We start from the raw sequence: 18,864 nt of genomic DNA, 5'->3' as shown, positions 1-18,864 counted from the left end.
CTTGAACAGTACTAAATGTGGTTTCTTTTTGTGAGCAGTAGCTCAGTTCTGAACATAACAGTGTGACAAATTAATATTCTGAAACTAAAACTAAATAATAATGGAAATAAAAACAAACTAAAATTAAAACCTTGAACTAAAAGGAAAATGCTTTTATTGTGAAAATTATGAAAGATAAAATGTATAGATTTTGAATCTCGGCTTTTGACCCAGAAATATTTATAAATCCATAATGAATATTCTGCAAACATTAGATTTCAATGACTTGCTTGCTCTGTTTAATAATACAAATTTATTTTGTTTCAGAGAAAACAAAAGTTAATTCACATTTTTAAGGTCTTGATGGATGGATGAATGTCCTAGACTGCTTTCATAAAAAAATATGTTTATTATAATTTTTGTTCATGTATTTTAACAGATTGAAACACTTATTGTATGATAAGTGGCATTCTTAGGTAATAATGCATAACTTTAAAATTTTTATTTCAAGTTTAGGAAAATACAATACTCTGTTTTTACATATAGGCTTTAGTATGAAGAAAAATATTTTCCCTAAAACGTGAGGCTACTGTACATGAAATGTGTTAATAAAAAAAAAAAAAAAAAACTGTCTAGACTATCTTACCTTTTATGTACAAACATGTACATTGTCAATAAAGGATGTTGCAAAATAAATCACACTTTTTTCCCCCGAGAACATAACAAATTAAAATAAGATTTTAATGCAATCAAAAAGTAATTCCAAGTATCAATATTGCTTGACTGGGCCACCATTGTTCTCATGCATGAGTTTTAATCATTTTGCAAAAGATTTCAGCAATGTAACAAACATGTTTTTGTGAGAACATGAATCATGATTTCATGTTTGTGTCTCTCGCATTCAGGCAAAGTTTCCAACATTTCTTCTGTGCATTGTTAAATGAAAGCTCTGACATTTTTGGCAGGATTTAAATCTGAAGAGTTCCTAATCCACATTCCACCACATTTTCATGGACCACTTTTTCAAATTCAACAATTCTGAAACTTGTGAGGCATTAATAGGATTTTTCAACTCTGGCATTGCGATGTGATGATTGGAAGGAAGACTTGAATTCTCGGAGCATGTCAGCAGCTAGTTTCTGAGTTCTAGTGAGCAGAAAATGAAATTTGAAGAGTTAAACACACAAGAGTATGTTGAAATGACATTTTCTCATGAGTGATGATATTTGTGGTCCTACCAAGTTCGTCATTACTTCAGAAAAAAAAGTGTGATTTATTTTGCAACGCCCCTTACAAGGTATGATACATACTGTTTATAAACAATGAATTAAGTGTTTTGAAATAAAAACTTAGAAATCCTGAATGTTGCATTTGCAAATTTCAAATGTATTGGAAAATTAAGAAGGCTGATGGATGGTTTTTTCAAACGTACTCATAACTTCATGAGAAATCTTGATAAAAAAACAAACAAAGAGAAGAACTTATGCTTGCTACCAATAATACTTGTGTAATATACATAAACCTTGCATTGAGTAATATGTGACATCTTGCTGTACCAGCTAAATTACATATAGTCCTGTAGAGGAGGAGGAAGAGATGGCTTTGCCATTTACTGTACTTGAGCATGAAATGGAAACCTGTTTTGTTGTAGTACATGGGTTTGGATGTTAAGTTTCTGTCTACAGACAAAATTCCATTCTGAAAGAGATTTTTGAGGTAATTTTTTTTTATATGCTTTAAGCTTTTGGTCAGAACATGCCAAATTCATTAAAAACCAGCAGATATATTTTGTGGGAATTACTGTGTTCTGCTCTCTACCCATGTTGAATTTGGTGATGATTTATACTGAAATTAGTGAACATTTGATTGTTAAAAAGTTTTTTTTTTTAAGGAGATTGAAAAAGAGAAGAATTAATGGAATTGGGATTGGCTAAGCAAATTAAATGATCATAGGTGGCTTTTTGCAAAATGGACTCCCTAAAAATGTTGAATCCCAAAATTTGCAATTTGTTGGCATTCATGGCCTTGTGAGGCAGAGATTCAGAATACTACTTGTAAGAAAAAGGAAGGAAAGAAAATCGTCATGATACATGACTAATGGAAGACTTTTGTTCAATCTTACAAAATGAACATGCATCTTCCTATTAAATAATAGAAATTTTTACAAGATGTTGTGTATAGTTTACCACAAAAGTACTTATGTTAAATCATTTTAAGGCACAATTTTGCAGATTTAAAATACAATTATTTTAGTAATGGAACATTTATCATTTTCTAAATATAGATATATCAATTTAGATGTAAATTTAATATAATAAGTGTGAATTTTTTTCCTAACTAATGCTTGGACATTACATTTGATTAAAGACTCCCAACTGTCACTTTTGAATTGATGACTTGCCATAATCAACAAGAGGATGTGGCAATAAAGATTTGGTATAGGTTTTTAGTAATTATTTTGTACTTTGGTTGTGCTTCAGTTTCATCCACTTTTTATATTCTTTAGAGAAATCATTATTGAAATGTTTCCTTTGTATATTATTCCGATACTTCTTAAAAATAAAATGTGCTACCCATATTTGCTGGTTGATGTATGTAATATTTCTTGTAATTGATTTATGTTTTTATCTGAACATAATTCAGCTCAATGTGGAGTTTATATGTGTGTATGATCTAGTTGACAAGTTGCAGTAAAACCATTTTATAAGAAAATTGTCTTGTCTATCTTTTGGAACATACTTCCATGAAGGATTATCCTTTTTTTTTAATACAAAATTTACAATGACCTTTTTTAATATTTTTGAGGGGAGGGATGACGAGTGAACTATGCATTTGTGCTCAGAGTTAATTACAAATATATTCACCTCTAACCATTGTAGGAGAAACACTTGCCGAAGTATGGAGAGAAATTTCCTGTTACAAATCCAAAGAAATGGGATTCAAGGTTTATTAAAGCATTAGAAGATCTTTGTGAGCAACTAGAAAAGTTTTATGGAAGGCAGAAATTTCATATAACAACTTATAAATATTTTTTAAAACACAAATCTGATATACAGTATACCATTCAGGAAGGCCCACATTTCTCAGAAAATGAAAAAATCTTATTGCCAGCTGATCTACCATCATCTGGAAGAATGTGCTTAAGAAGAGGCTTTTCAAAATTGTCCAGTACCTCACGAAAAATAAAATCTTTAGATTCTGCAAGACCTGTAGAAGAGAAGGAAGATCCAAAATGTGTATTGAATAAAACAAAACGATCTTCAGATAATAAGCCAACAAGTTCTTCAAAAAACTCTAGAGCCATATCAAGCTCTAAAAATAAAAAAAATGTTAGAGAATCAAGATCTAAGACAAGTAGTAATGATAGAAATAAGAGAGAGTGTAGATCAAAATCTAATTCAAAAGTTAGGGGGTCAGAAGAGGCAATCAAATCATTCACCCTAAATAATAATGCAAAGAAAACAAACTCTAGTGGCTCTGAAGATTCTAAAAGGAAAGTTAATCAGAAACAAAGCAAGCATAATCCACATGTGTGTCATAAAACTCAAAAGTTATTTGAACATAATAAGGTTGTTTCATCATCAAAGAAGAAAGAAGCAGAACATGATAGTAATCTAAAGTCAGTAAATAATTATGGCAGTGAACAAAAAGATAATCCAGAAGACATTTCAAAAGTAGATAAAAACTCTTATAAAGTGTTTGACATTAAAACCAATCCTGAAAATATGGAAACTGAAAATATTAAAATAGCAAAAGAAAAGGAAAAAGGCCATTCTTCAGACATGAGTATACAGACTCAAAGGATAGAGGACACTTCAAGTTCAAAGGATGATAATGAATCTGCAATTACAATAAATGGGAAGTTAGAAAATGAATCTTCTGAAATTGAAGAACAATGCAAGAAAATGCCATTAGATAAAGAACATAAATGTATTGAAAAAAATGGTAGAAAATCTGTGAAAGACAATATTAACAAGGACCTGTGCAGAGGAAACAAAGAAAAAGATGAAAATTTTGAAAATAATACTCCAAGTGATAGAGATCAACAGAATGTAATAATAAATAAAAAGGATTTTGGAAGTAACACTAATCACCAAAGATGTGCAACCCAGAAGGATTCAAGAAGTGATGGGTATCAGCAAAAAAGTAAGGATGATTTTCAAAATAATAGGCACCATGAAAATGAAAATAATGTTGTAATTTCTCAGAGTGAAGGAGACCAAACAAAAGATAAAATGAAGATTGAATCTCATAGTGACAAAGATTACATAAACAAAAAGAGCACAGATAATTCTCAAAATGATAAAGACCAGCCAAAAAATACGACTAAAGATATTTCTCAAACTGACCAAAAACATCAGAAAGAAAAGAACAAGAAGGATTCTAGAACCGATAAAGACCAACAAAATGAGAACAAGGATGATTCTTTAAGTGATGGAGCTCACCAGGAAAAGAAGAAAAATGATGTTTCTCAAAGTGATGGGGCTCACCAGGAAAAGAAGAAAAATGATGTTTCTCAAAGTGATAGAGACAGTCAAAATAAAAAGACCAAGGATAATTCTTCAGGTGACAGAGAACAAGAAAAGAATATGAAGGATTTTCAAGATGGCAGAGAATGGCGGAAAGAGAAAAGCAAGGATAGTTGTCAAACTGACAAGGAGCAGCAGAAAGGGGAGATGAAGGACACTTTTCAGAGTGAGAGGAACCAAAAAAACAAGAAGCACAAGGATGATTCTCAAAGTAATAAACTCCAAGAATGTGAAAAAGTTTGGTCAAAAAGTGAAAAAGATTTGAATATTAAAAATAAAAATGCTTTACAAAATTTCAAAGAACAACAAGAAGAAAAAAAAAAGAATAGCTTCCAAAATAGCAAAAATTGCTATAAAGAGGACAAAAAAAAAGATGATTGCAAAAGTAAAAGTAATCAACAGAAAGAGAAAAACAAGGATGTTCCTCTAAGTGAAAAAGATCATCAGCACAAGAATAACCCAGATGCTTCTCGAAGTGATAAAGATCATCAAAATAAGAAGATGGATAATTTTCAAAGTGACAAAGAACAGAAAAACAAGAACAAGGGAAATTCTCAGAGTTGCACAGACAAGCAAAAGCAGAAAAGCAAAGATGCTTACCAACATCATACAGACCATCATACCAGGAAGACCAGAAATAATCCTGTGGGTAACAAGGAACCAATAAAAGAGATGTGCAGAAAGGATCCTCAAGATGGTAGAAATCAGCAGAAAGAGAAGAGCAAGGATAATGCTCAAAATGAAACAGATAAGAAAGACACAACAAACAAAGATGCTCCTCAAAGTAATAAAGACAAAAAAAAAGAAAACATTTATTCACATAATGATAAAGAATATCGTAAGGAAAAGATCAAAAATGCTTCTCAAAATTTTCAAGAACAGAAAAGTAAGGATTGTTCTCAGATTATCCCAGATTGGCACAAGGAAAGCAAAAAGAAAGACAATTGTAGAAGCGATAAAGATCAGCAAAAAAAAAGTGATGTGCATCTTCTGGAAAAGAAGAGCAAAGATGGATGTGGAAATGATAGAGAAAGAGAAAAAGGCAAGAACAGCAAGGATAGTCCCAGAAGTAACAAAAACCAACAAAGTGAACAGGATAAAAAGATCAATTTTAGCAATAAAAGTGTTAAACGTGAATTTGGAAATAGTAGGGAAGGTTCAGGATGTAACACTAAACATAGTGACAGGGACAGAAGTATGAAATATCTTAAACCAAATCAAGTAACTTACACTTCTAGAAGAACAAGAAGTAGCAGTCAAAAAAGAAAGAAGCAAAATTACAGTAGTGAACAGCTTCGAAGTAGCCAAAATAGAAGCCTTTCCTTTGATGGTGTATCAAGGTTCCATGTCAAGAATGAAAGATGTGTTGGGGATTACACAGATATGCAAAAATTATCAGGGAAAAGAGAATACTCCCAAAAAGATTACCCAGTGAAGAAAAAAAGAAGCAAAAGCCCATTGACATTATACAAACCTGATGAAAGAAGTACAGACTGCAACAGAATCAGGAGACGATCCAGTTCTCAAAGCAACAAATGCTTCAGTTTGGTCTCTTCAGATGACTTTCAGTTTGAAAGAAATGGATCCAAGACTCCAGATATGAGCATGGAATACAGTAGATCTGATTCTTTGTGGAAATTGGAAAAACAAGAATTTGACACATCTAGTTATCATGAAAATGAGTCATCTGGTCTAAAAAGTGGGAGAGAAGAGCTGTCCTGCACTGATCCACCATTTTCATCCTTCAAAGACATTTTCTACCACTCAAAGAATGAGGTTATTCCTGACAGATCTGAAGGATTAAATGAAACCTCTTTTAGTGATAAGTGTAAGTATATTAGTATTTATCTACTTGTCACTAATAATTTTTTTCCTTTTTGAAAAAGTGTAGTTTCACTGAGTTTTATGCTTACTAATGAAGCTCTTTGAAAAGTAGGACAGATAATTAGTGAATTAGTAAATCATATTTAGTTGTAATGGCAGTTTATTTGTTAGTAAAGATATTTTAACCTGTTATAGTTGACTGTAGTGTATTTTGCAGGAAGGCAATATTTTGTTTCACTCATGTGAACTTTTTTATAGCAGGTTTTGAAATAGAACAGATACACATATAAATGCATATTAATTGTTATCCTCCATTATGGAAAAGCCTTGATCATTTTGTTTTTAATTGGTGTTGAGTTTTTGATGAGTGGAATTTCTAGAAATTCATAGATGCCATTAGCTTGGAGTGAAGCAAAAGACAAAAAAATGAATAAAAAATCACGAAAGTAAAAGATAACATGCCATTAAAAAAAAATTAACATCAGAGTGTGAGGAATTTGTAAAAAAAACTTTTTTGTACATAAATGAACATGGTTACACTTGTTTAAGTTATAAGAGTTCATCCAAAACATCTCTGTAGTATTTCATGTGAAACAGTGAAGTCTTATTTACTGCCAGAGATTTTCTCAAAACTACTGTGCACTTATTACTTGTCAAGATCACCAGTTTCATACTGATGCAAAATTTATGACTTTAAAAATCAGTAATGAGTGAAGTCATTTTTAACATTTAATTATCTATAATTTGGGCACATAAGTTAGGTTTCATGGTCTTATCCTAACATTATATATCTAATGGTTTGTCTTTGTTTTTAGTATTTTAACATGTTTCTGAGTTATTTTTATTTTGAAGGTTGGTAGTTTTTGGCTTTAGGAGACAGAGTGTGTGCGTGTTTGTATGTATGTATGTGTAGTTTGAGTGTCGTCTAGATGTTTTAAGTCTTTTTTGAAAAAGCAAGAAAAGTACTGTTTTGATGAAATGAAGATGGCATAGGGGAAATCACAACATAAAATATCTAACAGAAAAGAGAATAGTCTTTTTCTCAGCAATAACCTTTTATTGCTTCAATATTTTACTCTATTGCACCTTCAGGAGATTAACACCTAATACCATGCACAGTAGTAGGCTAGGAACAGCATTTCTTGTCAACTTGAAATTTTATATATGTGTGTTCCTCTATCTGTTATGTGCAACGTTATTGTTGAATATACCATTTTATCATGATTCTTATAGTTGGTTGGATTGAATAATTCTACTTTGGAATCCATATTTTGTCTTGCTACATACAGCATTGCTTATTTACTCATGGATCTTAGTTGGATTGTGAAGATTTGTTTTGAATAATCAAAGATACCAGAGAGGATGAAGTCTCATATTCTGTGTATTTTTTGTGTGAGTTTGACTGCTTTAATTTAATTTAATGAATTATTTGAGCCAACTCACAATAATGAGAGACTGTGAGGGATCACTTGTGAATTTGTTGTGTTTTTTGTATGCATAGCATATATTAGACTTGTTTAACATTTGGATATTCTGTAAGCTACAATTTTACTAGATTAAGAATAATACTTGAGGGACTGTTTTTGGAGAAATATTTCCTAGATCAGTTCATTTGACCCAAACCTTTTAGTACTAGTGTAGATAATCTGAAACAAATCATGCTAAATCTAGCTTTTAAATCCTTTTTTTTTCTAGTTTTGCAGTTTTTTAGATTTGTACTTGAAATGTGCAGATTCTGGATCAAGTTTTTTTTAAAACTAATTTTAGTTTTCAGTTAGCAACTTTTACATGTGTACCAGCATTTAATGCAAACTTTGAAATGTAATGCTAAATATATTCTAGTTTATTGATTTTTCACTCTACACTCTTACAGACTGTTTTTTTTTTCAGTTATTTTAGTATGGACAATATTTTTTCCCTGTATGACTTTATTGTCCACCTTAATGATGTTCATTGCCTTCTCTTCTAAGTTATTTCTTTTGATGCTTGTTGAGATCTTCTTATACCTTTGTCAAAATATTTTAAAATTTCTTGTCTTTATTATCTACATCCATCCATTATTTTTGGACTAAATATGTTCATTCTATTGTTTTTTTTTAACAACCTTGTAATTACCTGGACTTTTCAGACTACATTACCTTTAATATGAATAAAGATTGATTTGGCCAGACCTATAATTTGTTTAAGCATTATGCTTGGCCATCTTGTCATGTTGTTTAAGAATTAACCTTAATTGAGCATTGTATGCATGCATGAGGATTTTTTTGCATTGATATCTTGCAACAAACAGGGTTTAGCTGTTACATTTCAGCTGGGAGCCAAAGGATATTTTTATTAACATTATAGTTTATAATATCCTCAGTAGTTTTCACCATATTAGGTGAGGCATGTTTTATCTAACTTACAATACTGAGTTTGACAAATCACAGAATTGGAAGAAAAAACATGGGTTCAGTATGTCATCATTCATTATTCAGCTAGAAATAAAACCAGTGAAAGGCAATTATGGTGAAAAAGTGTTACCTAATCACCATTCAATATTTGTTGGATGTCCCTTCATGAGTATACATTACATAAAACTAAAATGGTTGGCAGAATTTTTTTACCTCAAGATGTGAAGAAAAGAGACTGGCATGAGCATAAAAGAGTATTTATAAGCAAAATTTCAAGCAAAACATATTGACCCTCTTTTATATGTTTGTATACCTTTGAAAACCTTTTAATAAATGTTTTGGATCCTTTTTATAAGTGTAATAAACAATATGTTTCCTGAATGAAACCCCTGGGTCAAGTGACACCACCTTCATCTTGTGCTGCTCTGACATCTCAAATATGTGACATGAGCAGGCTTTTTGCTTGAGCCATAAACTTGGACTTCTTATTCTTTCCTCACCTTATATTCGTATTCATGCAAATTCTTTTCTGTCTCAGCTTTGTGTTGACTCACAGTTACCATGTCTTCCTCGACCTTGAGACTCGTATTCTATTTATGGGCTGGATCCTGTTTTTTTTTTTCTCCTAGAATTACAATCTCTTGAATCTCTTTTTTTTTAGTTTTAAGATCTTCTTCTCCTACATTGTCACTCTCTTCTCTTAATTTGTTTGTCTTTTGTTTGCTCAACTTCTTCTCTGTCTGTTTTCTTTACATCTTTCTGAAGCTATGCATCACAACCATGACAGCTTTACTAGGGAAAATCATATCTACCTTTCTCCATACTTTGTGTTCTTCTTCAGCTGTTGCCCACTTAACTTAGTTTCTTTGCTTCTGGGATCTTGTTGGTGTGGTTGGCTTACTGAGTCTTATCTCAGTTAACTCCCTTTTGGGCCCTTCTCATAGAAGAGATTTTTAGTTCTCCCTATTCTTATATTCATCCAATAGTCCCTTTCCTGCATCTTCACTTCACTTTGTATATACTAGTTATTGGAGCAAATTTTCTGCTTTTGTCCTGTGGGAGTTCAAGTCTTATACTTTTGCAACTGTGGATTCCCTTTGCAGCAGGCTCTGGAATCACACAGTTCCTCTTTCAGTCAGGTAGTTGATCAAACACAAACAACATATGTATATAGGGAAGAATTGATCTTTAACATAACTATGCCATATATTATGCTGATTTAATGTTACATCATAATTTTTGTGATTATTGAAAAAGGTTTATGTACACCTTTGACCCTTAACAACAAAGTAATATATGGACTACAGTAATAATTTATATCAACATGCATTTATTGGCTAGACCTATAATTTTTTAAACATTATGCTTGGCCATCTTGGTCATGTTGTTTCTAAGAGTTAATTTTAATTGAGCAATGTATACTGTGGAGTAGATCCTTGATCCCACTCTGGGGTTTTGCTCCAGCCTTTTTGTAATCCTTAAGAAGTTTGAGGATTGGCAGTTTACTACTGTTAAACAAATTTCTTCTCATCCCAAGGTTTTCTTAATCTGAGGTGGGTGATTTTTCCTGGGTTGTGTATGACTAAGGGTGAAGATGTAGATGTTTTTCTCCATGTTGTCATGTATCTGGTCACCATTTGCTTCCTTTGTTTTGTCAACAACAGTCAGAATTTTCAGTTCAGGGCCTTTTTTCCTGTGGGTTAGCTACAGCCCTGTATGTTCTCAACCAGGTTGTGAGAGCTTTTGCATGGAGGATGAACTCATTGGGTTTGCAATTTCATTACTGTCTGGATGATTGTCTCTGCCTTCTCTCATTTTGTAAGGTGTTCTCTGCTTTGACCTCACATCTTTGGAATTCTGCTTGTTCTGGTTGGTTGGTCAAGCTCTCATAGTCAGTATTGACCTCCACTCAGTATCTGATTTAGTTGGTGGCTCTTTAACATTTAGATTGCTAGGTGGGTTAAGATCCCTTCTTTAGATCTCCAAAACATGGAGCTTTTGATTACAAAAACTCTCATGTCTACTCTTACTGCTTGAGAGGTTCTGTTTCTTTCAGGGACTACATTTTTTCAAGTCCCTTATCTCTCAGGGATGTACTGACTTCTTTCATTTCTCTTCCTCTATCTCTTCATCTCACTTTTATGGTGATTTGATCATTCCCTCACAGCCTTAGATATTCCTGTTCATTCACCTTGCTCAGTCTTACATCTGTTTATGATATGTGGTCTCTAAAAGAGCAGCCTATGTACATCATTGTTCTCAAGATGGCATTTCAGCCTGCCTACAATTATCTTATGTCTCTGTGGTCATTTTATCATGATCTGTTCAGATAATTCTCCTGTAATTTCTTACATCAGTTGATAGGAAACTACTCACTCTCAGAACCTCTGACTTCTCCCTCTAAAGATTTCTTTTGGACCCACAACCACTTCATCCAGATGTCTGCCTGTTATGTCCCACAAGTTTTGATATTAGTGGCAGATTGGTTATCTCACTCTGACAGTATCCTTGCAACAGATTGGTCCTTACACATTGGAGTACTTTTATCCTCAACACCAAGTTCCACACCTTTTGCCACAAATCCCAAACTCTGTGGTGAATTCTTTGAGTCAGGATTGTTCCAACCTCTATCTTTATGTCTATCATCCTCTTTGAAATCTTCCAAAGATGTGCCTAACTTGCAGAACCCAGGTTTCTTTTCATTATCTCCCATTGGTTAGCTCGGTTGTTTTTTCTGCTCCTTTACCTTTTGCAATCCAAGAGTTTCTATTTCTTTCATCTTCAGCCTTGTTTTTTCTGGTTCCTTGCAAGATGATCAGGATTTTTATCACAGAGTAGCCCATTTTCTTGATCACTTTTGTTGACTATCCACATATTTGGCTTATCAGCAAAAGTGGATAGTTTATTAATGCCACTTCATCTGCTTCTCCCTTCCTCTGGGTCATTTGAATATTCATTATCTCACTTCCTTTTTACCCAGTTTTCTAGAATGTTCTATCCATTTTTGCAGTCTGTGGGTACAAAGTAGCTGTGTCAATGTTCCACCATCTTTTCCCTATCCATTTTCCTTTTCTTAAGAACCTCTTCAAGCCATTTCTAATTAGTCATCATTTTTGTTTAGTTTTTATTCAGGACTGGAACCTCTGTTTAATTTTCAGGGCTCTCACAAGTTTTCTGTTTGAATCTTTGTTCAGCTATTCCTTGTATTGTCTTTTATTTAAGGTTTATTTTCTTCTCCATCTATCTTGTGGAAAGACATTGCTCTGATATTTTTGTCTCCTTTCATTTTCTTTTCTCTGTGTTATTGTTCAAATCATGATCATTGTTTTTGTCTTAAATGGTCAATATGATGTTACATTTCTCATACAGTCCCATATAGAAGCAATTGAAATACTTTTTACCTACCAGTAATCTATCTGCTTTTCAAGATTTATCATTTTCTACTTTGACTGGAAATTGGGTTAAGGAACTGATCTGGTTTGTCCATTTCTCCATAGGAGATGTCACTTTTTATCTTTTTAATGTTTATCCCTTAAAGAGAGAGATTTCTCCATCCCAGAATCTGTATCAAGTGGGGATAACAGAAAGTGTTAAGCCCATCTACCCACTGTTTAGATGGGGTTTTCTGCAAGATTACTTTGATGGTATAAATATCTATTACTTTCCAAGCTGTATGGGGAAGAAATGTGGCTAAGCAACTGCTCAAGAAGACAGCTTCTGCTACCCTTATTCATGATAACAGATTGCACAGTCTCTCTGTGAGGGATCTTATACAGATAAGATGATTTCTGTTTGATCAACTTACTTTAATGTTCTGTCCTATGCAGATTCCTCCCCCACAATTTCTTCTAATGGAGCAGGAGAACCCTTTTTTTACTCTGTACCAAGTCACTGGGAGGGGGTCAAAATACAGAGCTCTCCTTCAGGTTGGTGCATTCCCACTAGTATGAGACCAAGTGAATACACCCTTCAATTGGATGTAGGGCAGAGGTGTCAAGTTGGAAGAGTAGTACAGCTGGATGGGCTTTGGGTTCTTCTTTTTGACCCAAGTCTGAGATGATTTATCTCTGAACCTGCATATTCTTGTAAATATTTCACGTAAGTATTTCTCTTTCTGAACAATTTGACATATTGCTCTAGCCACACTTCTACCTGCATCCCTTGGAAGGCTCTAAGCAGGAATATTTTTGGGCTCTTCTTACCCCTTCCTAAAAAATATACTAATACATCATCTCCACAAATTAAAGAATACACATACATTGTTGTGCCAATATCTTTCTCATATCGTGCGTTGTGCATGTACTGCACTAAGCAACCAATCAACACATGCACACTGCACAAATGCCTGACAGAAAGTGTCTTGCTGCTGCAGTTTTTAATATCCATTTACTACTGAGTGATGTGTTTTTGAGTCAAATTCATTGAAAAACAGTTTTATTTCAAATGAGTATGATACTAAAACAGGTAAAAGCCAAAGTTCAGATGGAAATAAAATTGCTTATTCCTAGTGTCCTCACTTTCTGCATCAATACTTAAGCAGAAAGTAGAAATAGGAATTCCTTTGAAAAAGTTTCTTAGCATCCAACTACTGATGTTGGGTATAGAATATTTATTCTCTGCTAGACATAGATGCAGCCTGTTACTATTCTGCTCCCACCAGATTCTCCTCCCAGTGGGAGGCATACTCCAAGATTTTCCATTTCGTCATTACATTAAAAAAAGGAGCATCTTTATACATTTTTTTTTCACACCATCCAACCCATCATCTTTTTAATGCGAGTTTCTAACTAAATGTCCTTTGGAGAGGTGAGTACCATTGTCTGAAGTTAACATTTCCTCTTTCTGAAAATTTATTTCAGATAGATACTTGCAGAACCACCCAACCTACCTCTCAGCTTCCAGTGTGCATATTTGCCTTGTTAGGAATGAGCTTTTGATTTACACAAAGTGTCCAAGAGGAATATTGTGAAGGAGGTTGTTTCACCCTCATATTGGTGAATGGGCTTAATCTGATGTTGATTGCATCACAAACTAGCACAGTACACATTATTATGTACAGGAGTGAGGGCTCTTTCAGTGGTTTGGCACATGTTAAAAAATGTTTTGTCAGTAGCACCAAGGCATTAGCTAATTATTTTATGGAGAGGTGAGTATCTATCTGAAATTTATATTTTAGGATCGGAAAATGTTACATTTTTGTTTATATCATAATCAAACATTACATTATTGAACCATTCTGATTGTCTTTTGTATTCACTCTGATTGGTATGCCTTACATGGTTTGCACTAAAAATGTCAAAAACTAATATATATATATATATACATACACATATATATATGTGTGTGTGTGTGTTTCTGTCGCAGTCTATTCTTCCGTGTTTATATTTTTACTCAAAATTCTTTACATTATGTGCTACACCTGATGGTGAAACCTCTTAATAATTTCTCTTTTTACCATATTTACTATTTTATAATTCTTTCCACATAGCTTGAGCTAATTTTGAAAGATTTCTTCCAGCTAACTCTATGAATTTTACTTCTAATTTTTGGAGAAATAAGGACTATGATATCTCACTAAAAAAACGTATGTTGAAGATCATAACATGTTCTTTAAATTAATAAAGTGATTCAAGAGGTTGTCAGTGAACAGATTTACTTTGTATTTTATTGTAGTATTTCAATACTTTAAATTTTGATTGCAGTCAATTAACTTCAGTGTGAGTAGCTTAAAATGTATAAGGTGACTGAAAAGAATAAAAATGTTGAATGTACTATAATGGGAAATAATTATTTGATGTTTTGTTAAAAAGAATGAGGAATTACATAATTGTTAGTAATCTTGGTGTCTTATCTCAGAAACTGCAGTGTAGCAATAAAAAAGCAAAAAAAAATTATTTATATTTGTTAGGTTAACAGTTGTCTTCCAACTTTTATATTTATTTGTTTTGGCTGAAATTTGTACAGATCTCACAAATAAAACTGAATATTAAGTTTTTTTTTACAAAAGTTTCAGTGTTTATACATAATTTATTTTTACTTGATTTTCTTTTCAGTTATGGAAACCAGTGATGGTGAATGGCGTATGTTACCAGAAAGAGATACTGTCCAGCTGAGTCAAAGAGAAAAGCAGTCAGAAGAATGGCGGGATGGACATGGTTTCAGACTTGAAAAAACAGAAGATTCTTCTTCCCTTTCAGTATGGAAGGAAGAGCTAGAAAACAGTGATAAGCGGACTATAAGAACAACAGGTACCCCAAAAGAGAGTAATGTGAGTACTAAAGATAATTGGCAGGTATTTTGTTCAAAGAGGACAAATGAGTTGCTGAAAGAGGGAATAAAACCAGATTGTTATGATTTTGAAGGAGAGTGGATGGAATTGATAAAAAGAAGAAGAAATGAACAGTGCCTTTTTTCACGTTTTGGTGCTTGTTCCTCCATTGAGCAATTTGATAATGTAATGCCAATGAAATTGATTCAAAATGAAATGCTTGATTCTTCTAAGATGATCTCAGATGAAGGAAATAACTTATGTTCTATAGATGACAAAAAGTACCTGTGCAATGAGTCTTTAGGTCATCAAAGAATTGTGATGTGGCAGTCAACCAACCAGAAAAAACAAAACTCTGGGAGGAAAAGGTCAATTGAAGTTGATGAATCATCATTACCAGAAAAGCGGTATGTAAGAGAATCTCATTTACTGCCAAGTATAAATAATTCCAAACCTTCACACCCTGGTTTTTCTGAAAAGAATGTGAGTAACTATGGCAGTTCAACTTTTCCAGAATGGACCACGTTTCCAGCACCAGAAAGACCAGAAGATGATTTACAACTGAAACTTCTAAAAGCTTTCAATCAGAATAGTTTTTCCCATAATAATTTACCTGGGAACGTTTTCAATGAAGATTATAAAGAGTCCATTGCTAATCAGGTTGCTTCTGTTTTGACAAAATTGGGAATGACAAACATTTCTGAATCTGTATTAACTAATGTTCTTCAGCAGTTAGGATACTTGCAGGGTAGTAGCACTGTTACAAGTGCATGCTCAGAAGCTAATAAAGATTCATCATCTTTTTTCAGGACCACATCTCATTCTGATTGGCAAAGAAATATTCCTTTTGAAAATGACCAGGGAATTTTTCTTGTTCACAGAATTGGAGAAGCTCTGTCAAACTTGGGGATTCAACTATCAGCTGATACCATGCAAACACAGGTAGATCAGACATGTATGAATTCAGGTCCTGGTTCATTTCCTCAGCCATTTGTATTATCATCTTTTGATAAATCACTACCAATGTCAACTACAATTGTTCCATCATACTGTACGAATAAACCTTTCAAATCTGAGGTACCAAAGGGTGTACCTAAAACAAAATCAAAATTTAAACCAAAATACAAGCAGAGACAATGGTGGAAAAGAAAAGGAAGACGAAATACATTTATTCATACTAATTTTCAAAAGTTGGGAACTAAAACTTCTCAAAATGACAACCAAACTGGGTCATTAAGGGCAAGAGAAATGAAGAATACTAAACAGATAGCACAAGAGAAATCCTTATATGCAACCAATTTAAGATCCACTATTAATCAAGGACAAGTTACAAGTAGAATGAATGATATCAAAAGACATTCTGAAGTAATGGTTTCATCAAAGTTTAAGGAAAACCAAAAGAACCAGATGCAAAATATGTACAATCCATTTGAACAGGAAAGATCAACCTTAGCAAAATGCCTAGAAAATGAATCTTATCATATTGAAAGCTCTTCACCTGGACCATCAACAAAATTTCATCAATACAATGTACCTTTGGGTGATGATAAAACAACTGCTCAGAATGTTTATTTTCAACAAAAGGGAAATATTGGAAACTCTGTACCATTTAAAAATGATATTCCTTGTCAACCATATTTTAATCCATGGATAAAACCCAACACTATAATAGGACCAGGAAATAACAACTTCAAAAACATGACAGGACAATATGTAGAGTCCAAGGAGACAAACATTCAAAGTGGATGTGGCTGGAATTCACAAATCTTAAAGACAGGAGAAAGTTTATTTTCTCAAAACAAGTCACTCAGTCAGACTACACCAAACACTTGGGCTATGCCTGTACTCCCTTTTCAAAATTTAGGCCATCATTTCACCTCACAAAATAGTCAGTATTCCCAGCACATGGCACCTTTCTCAGAAAAATTGATGAATCCAATGAGGACACCAGGACCTCACCAAATAACTGCAAACCTCCCACCACCTTTTCCTTCAACATCTCAAGATAGTAGCATGAATGCACTTTCTAACATAAACTACACTGCTACTTCATCATTTATGCCAAAAATATGGAAGAAGTTCTGAAAGCAGAATGATTTTAGAAATTTATTTGACAAAGAATGGTTTGAACTTTGGTGGTTGTACAATTTTGTGTTGCTTTTCTAAGAAAAGATTTTCAGAATCATTTAAGAAAGACAAACTGTTGTTCCTTTCAGCTACTAGTGTAAAAAGTGCTGATTGTATTTTTTAAATAACAGTCAGAAAAAGTAGTTTCTGGCTGTTGAATAGCTCTTTGAAATGATATCAGATGTGTATTCATAAGTTATATCATTACATGTTTACACAACACCTTGTGTATTTTTTTTTTATAATTGTACACTAATGACAAATTAGAAAACATACATAAATGAAAGCACAAGCTATTTAATTATGTATCTCCCACCTCTATATTAAGGGTAAAATTTTTTCCTCAAGCTGAACCTTTTAACTTTACCTGTACAGGGTTTTAATTTGAAAGGATTAAATAGTTAACACAAAAAAACAAACATTCAGTACAAGTTTTTGAGAAACTTTTAATTTTAGGATTCCCTGAATCAAAATTTAAAATATTTCTGTGCTCAATCATGTTTTCAAATGGATAAGGTAATTCCTGATATTTGTATATACGTGTACATAATACCGAAAACACAAGCTCAGAAAGTATGAATAATGTTTCAGTTTACATTATCTGCATAGATAAAAAGAAATTATATGATAGGGCGCAAGACTAGTAATAATTTTTGAGACATTAGGCATTAACTGGATTAGTCATGTTAAGTATTATGGATGAATATACTTAAAGATTTTGTTTTGGAAAGTTCAAGTAAAATTCTCAAGGATAATTTCTTCAGTTCTGATAAGCCATACTGTTTAGCAAGAAATATAATGTTTGTATCAAATTTTATTCCTTTTTCTTATTGGTGTACATTTACAGGAAACACTTTTGTGCATCATTTCTGGTACCATGTAAGACTTTTGTGCTCTGTCATCATTTTTCATTACTTTATGTATGTACCTTTGTTTGTATTCAAAATTGATAAAGAATTGTTTTCGTAAACAACACAGATTCTTCTCTACTGTGTATGATTGACCCCATTTTTGTATGTTTCTAAGAACTGTGCTTAGAAGAAGTATGTGGATATGTAATGTTACTCTTTTTTGTGACAGCAGTTGCTTCCCAGAATTTGTTTTCAATTCAGACTTACAAATGTATAATAGGTTTATTGATACATGTAATATTAGATGAATGGTGATTTGTTTTTTTTTTGTTTTGTTTTTTATCTGTGTGTGTGTACATGTATCAAACCTTATAAAGCATCATTAAATAAATAAATGGATTTACTTAGCTCAGGAAGTATTATTTACTGAGTCAAACTGTATAGTCTTTTATAAATAGTAAATCATATTTTCTTAGTTAATTCAACAATTCCATCGTAATACTGATCATATGTAAAACAGTTTACAGAAAGTCTTCTTATACTTATTTTTAAACCAGTGCTTGTCTTGTTTTATAGTAGGTTTATCTATATAAGAATTCAGAGACGTTTCAAAGTAGTTGGTCCCCCAGTGGCACAGCGTTATGTCTGCGGACTTACAACGCCAAAAAGTGATTTTCGATACCCGTAGTGGGCAGAGCACAGATGGCCCACTGAGTAGCTTTGTGCTTAACTTCAAACAAACAAAGTAGTTGGGAATGGAATTTCCTGTGTAATAATCAAAAATGTTTCTATTATTTTTTGTTTAAATTATGAATGTCTTCGCTTGAAATGATTAATTTCTATGCTGTGTAATTCAGAAACAATTTATTTGTTAATTGTTTCGCATTATAATC

The 18,864-nt window shown here is 32.8% G+C and overlaps 1 protein-coding gene across 2 annotated transcripts in view; it reads left to right on the top strand.

The window, feature by feature from the left end:
- Positions 1 to 18,372, top strand: part of LOC106469136 (microtubule-associated protein futsch-like) — a 48,500-nt gene extending 30,128 nt beyond the window's left edge. For both annotated transcript variants that reach the window (XM_022398232.1, XM_013929635.2), the window contains exons 6-7: positions 2,859 to 6,336; positions 14,779 to 18,372. In XM_022398232.1, the coding sequence (XP_022253940.1) occupies positions 3,114 to 6,336; positions 14,779 to 17,078 (5,523 nt within the window). In that variant the 5' untranslated portion in view covers positions 2,859 to 3,113 and the 3' untranslated portion in view covers positions 17,079 to 18,372. The remainder of the gene's footprint in view (positions 1 to 2,858; positions 6,337 to 14,778) is intronic.
- Positions 18,373 to 18,864: the final 492 nt, after the last annotated feature.

Source organism: Limulus polyphemus, unplaced genomic scaffold, assembly GCF_000517525.1.
Source record: "Limulus polyphemus unplaced genomic scaffold, Limulus_polyphemus-2.1.2 Scaffold3, whole genome shotgun sequence".
Lineage (NCBI taxonomy): Eukaryota > Metazoa > Arthropoda > Merostomata > Xiphosura > Limulidae > Limulus > Limulus polyphemus.
This window is presented reverse-complemented; position numbering and strand designations above follow the sequence as displayed.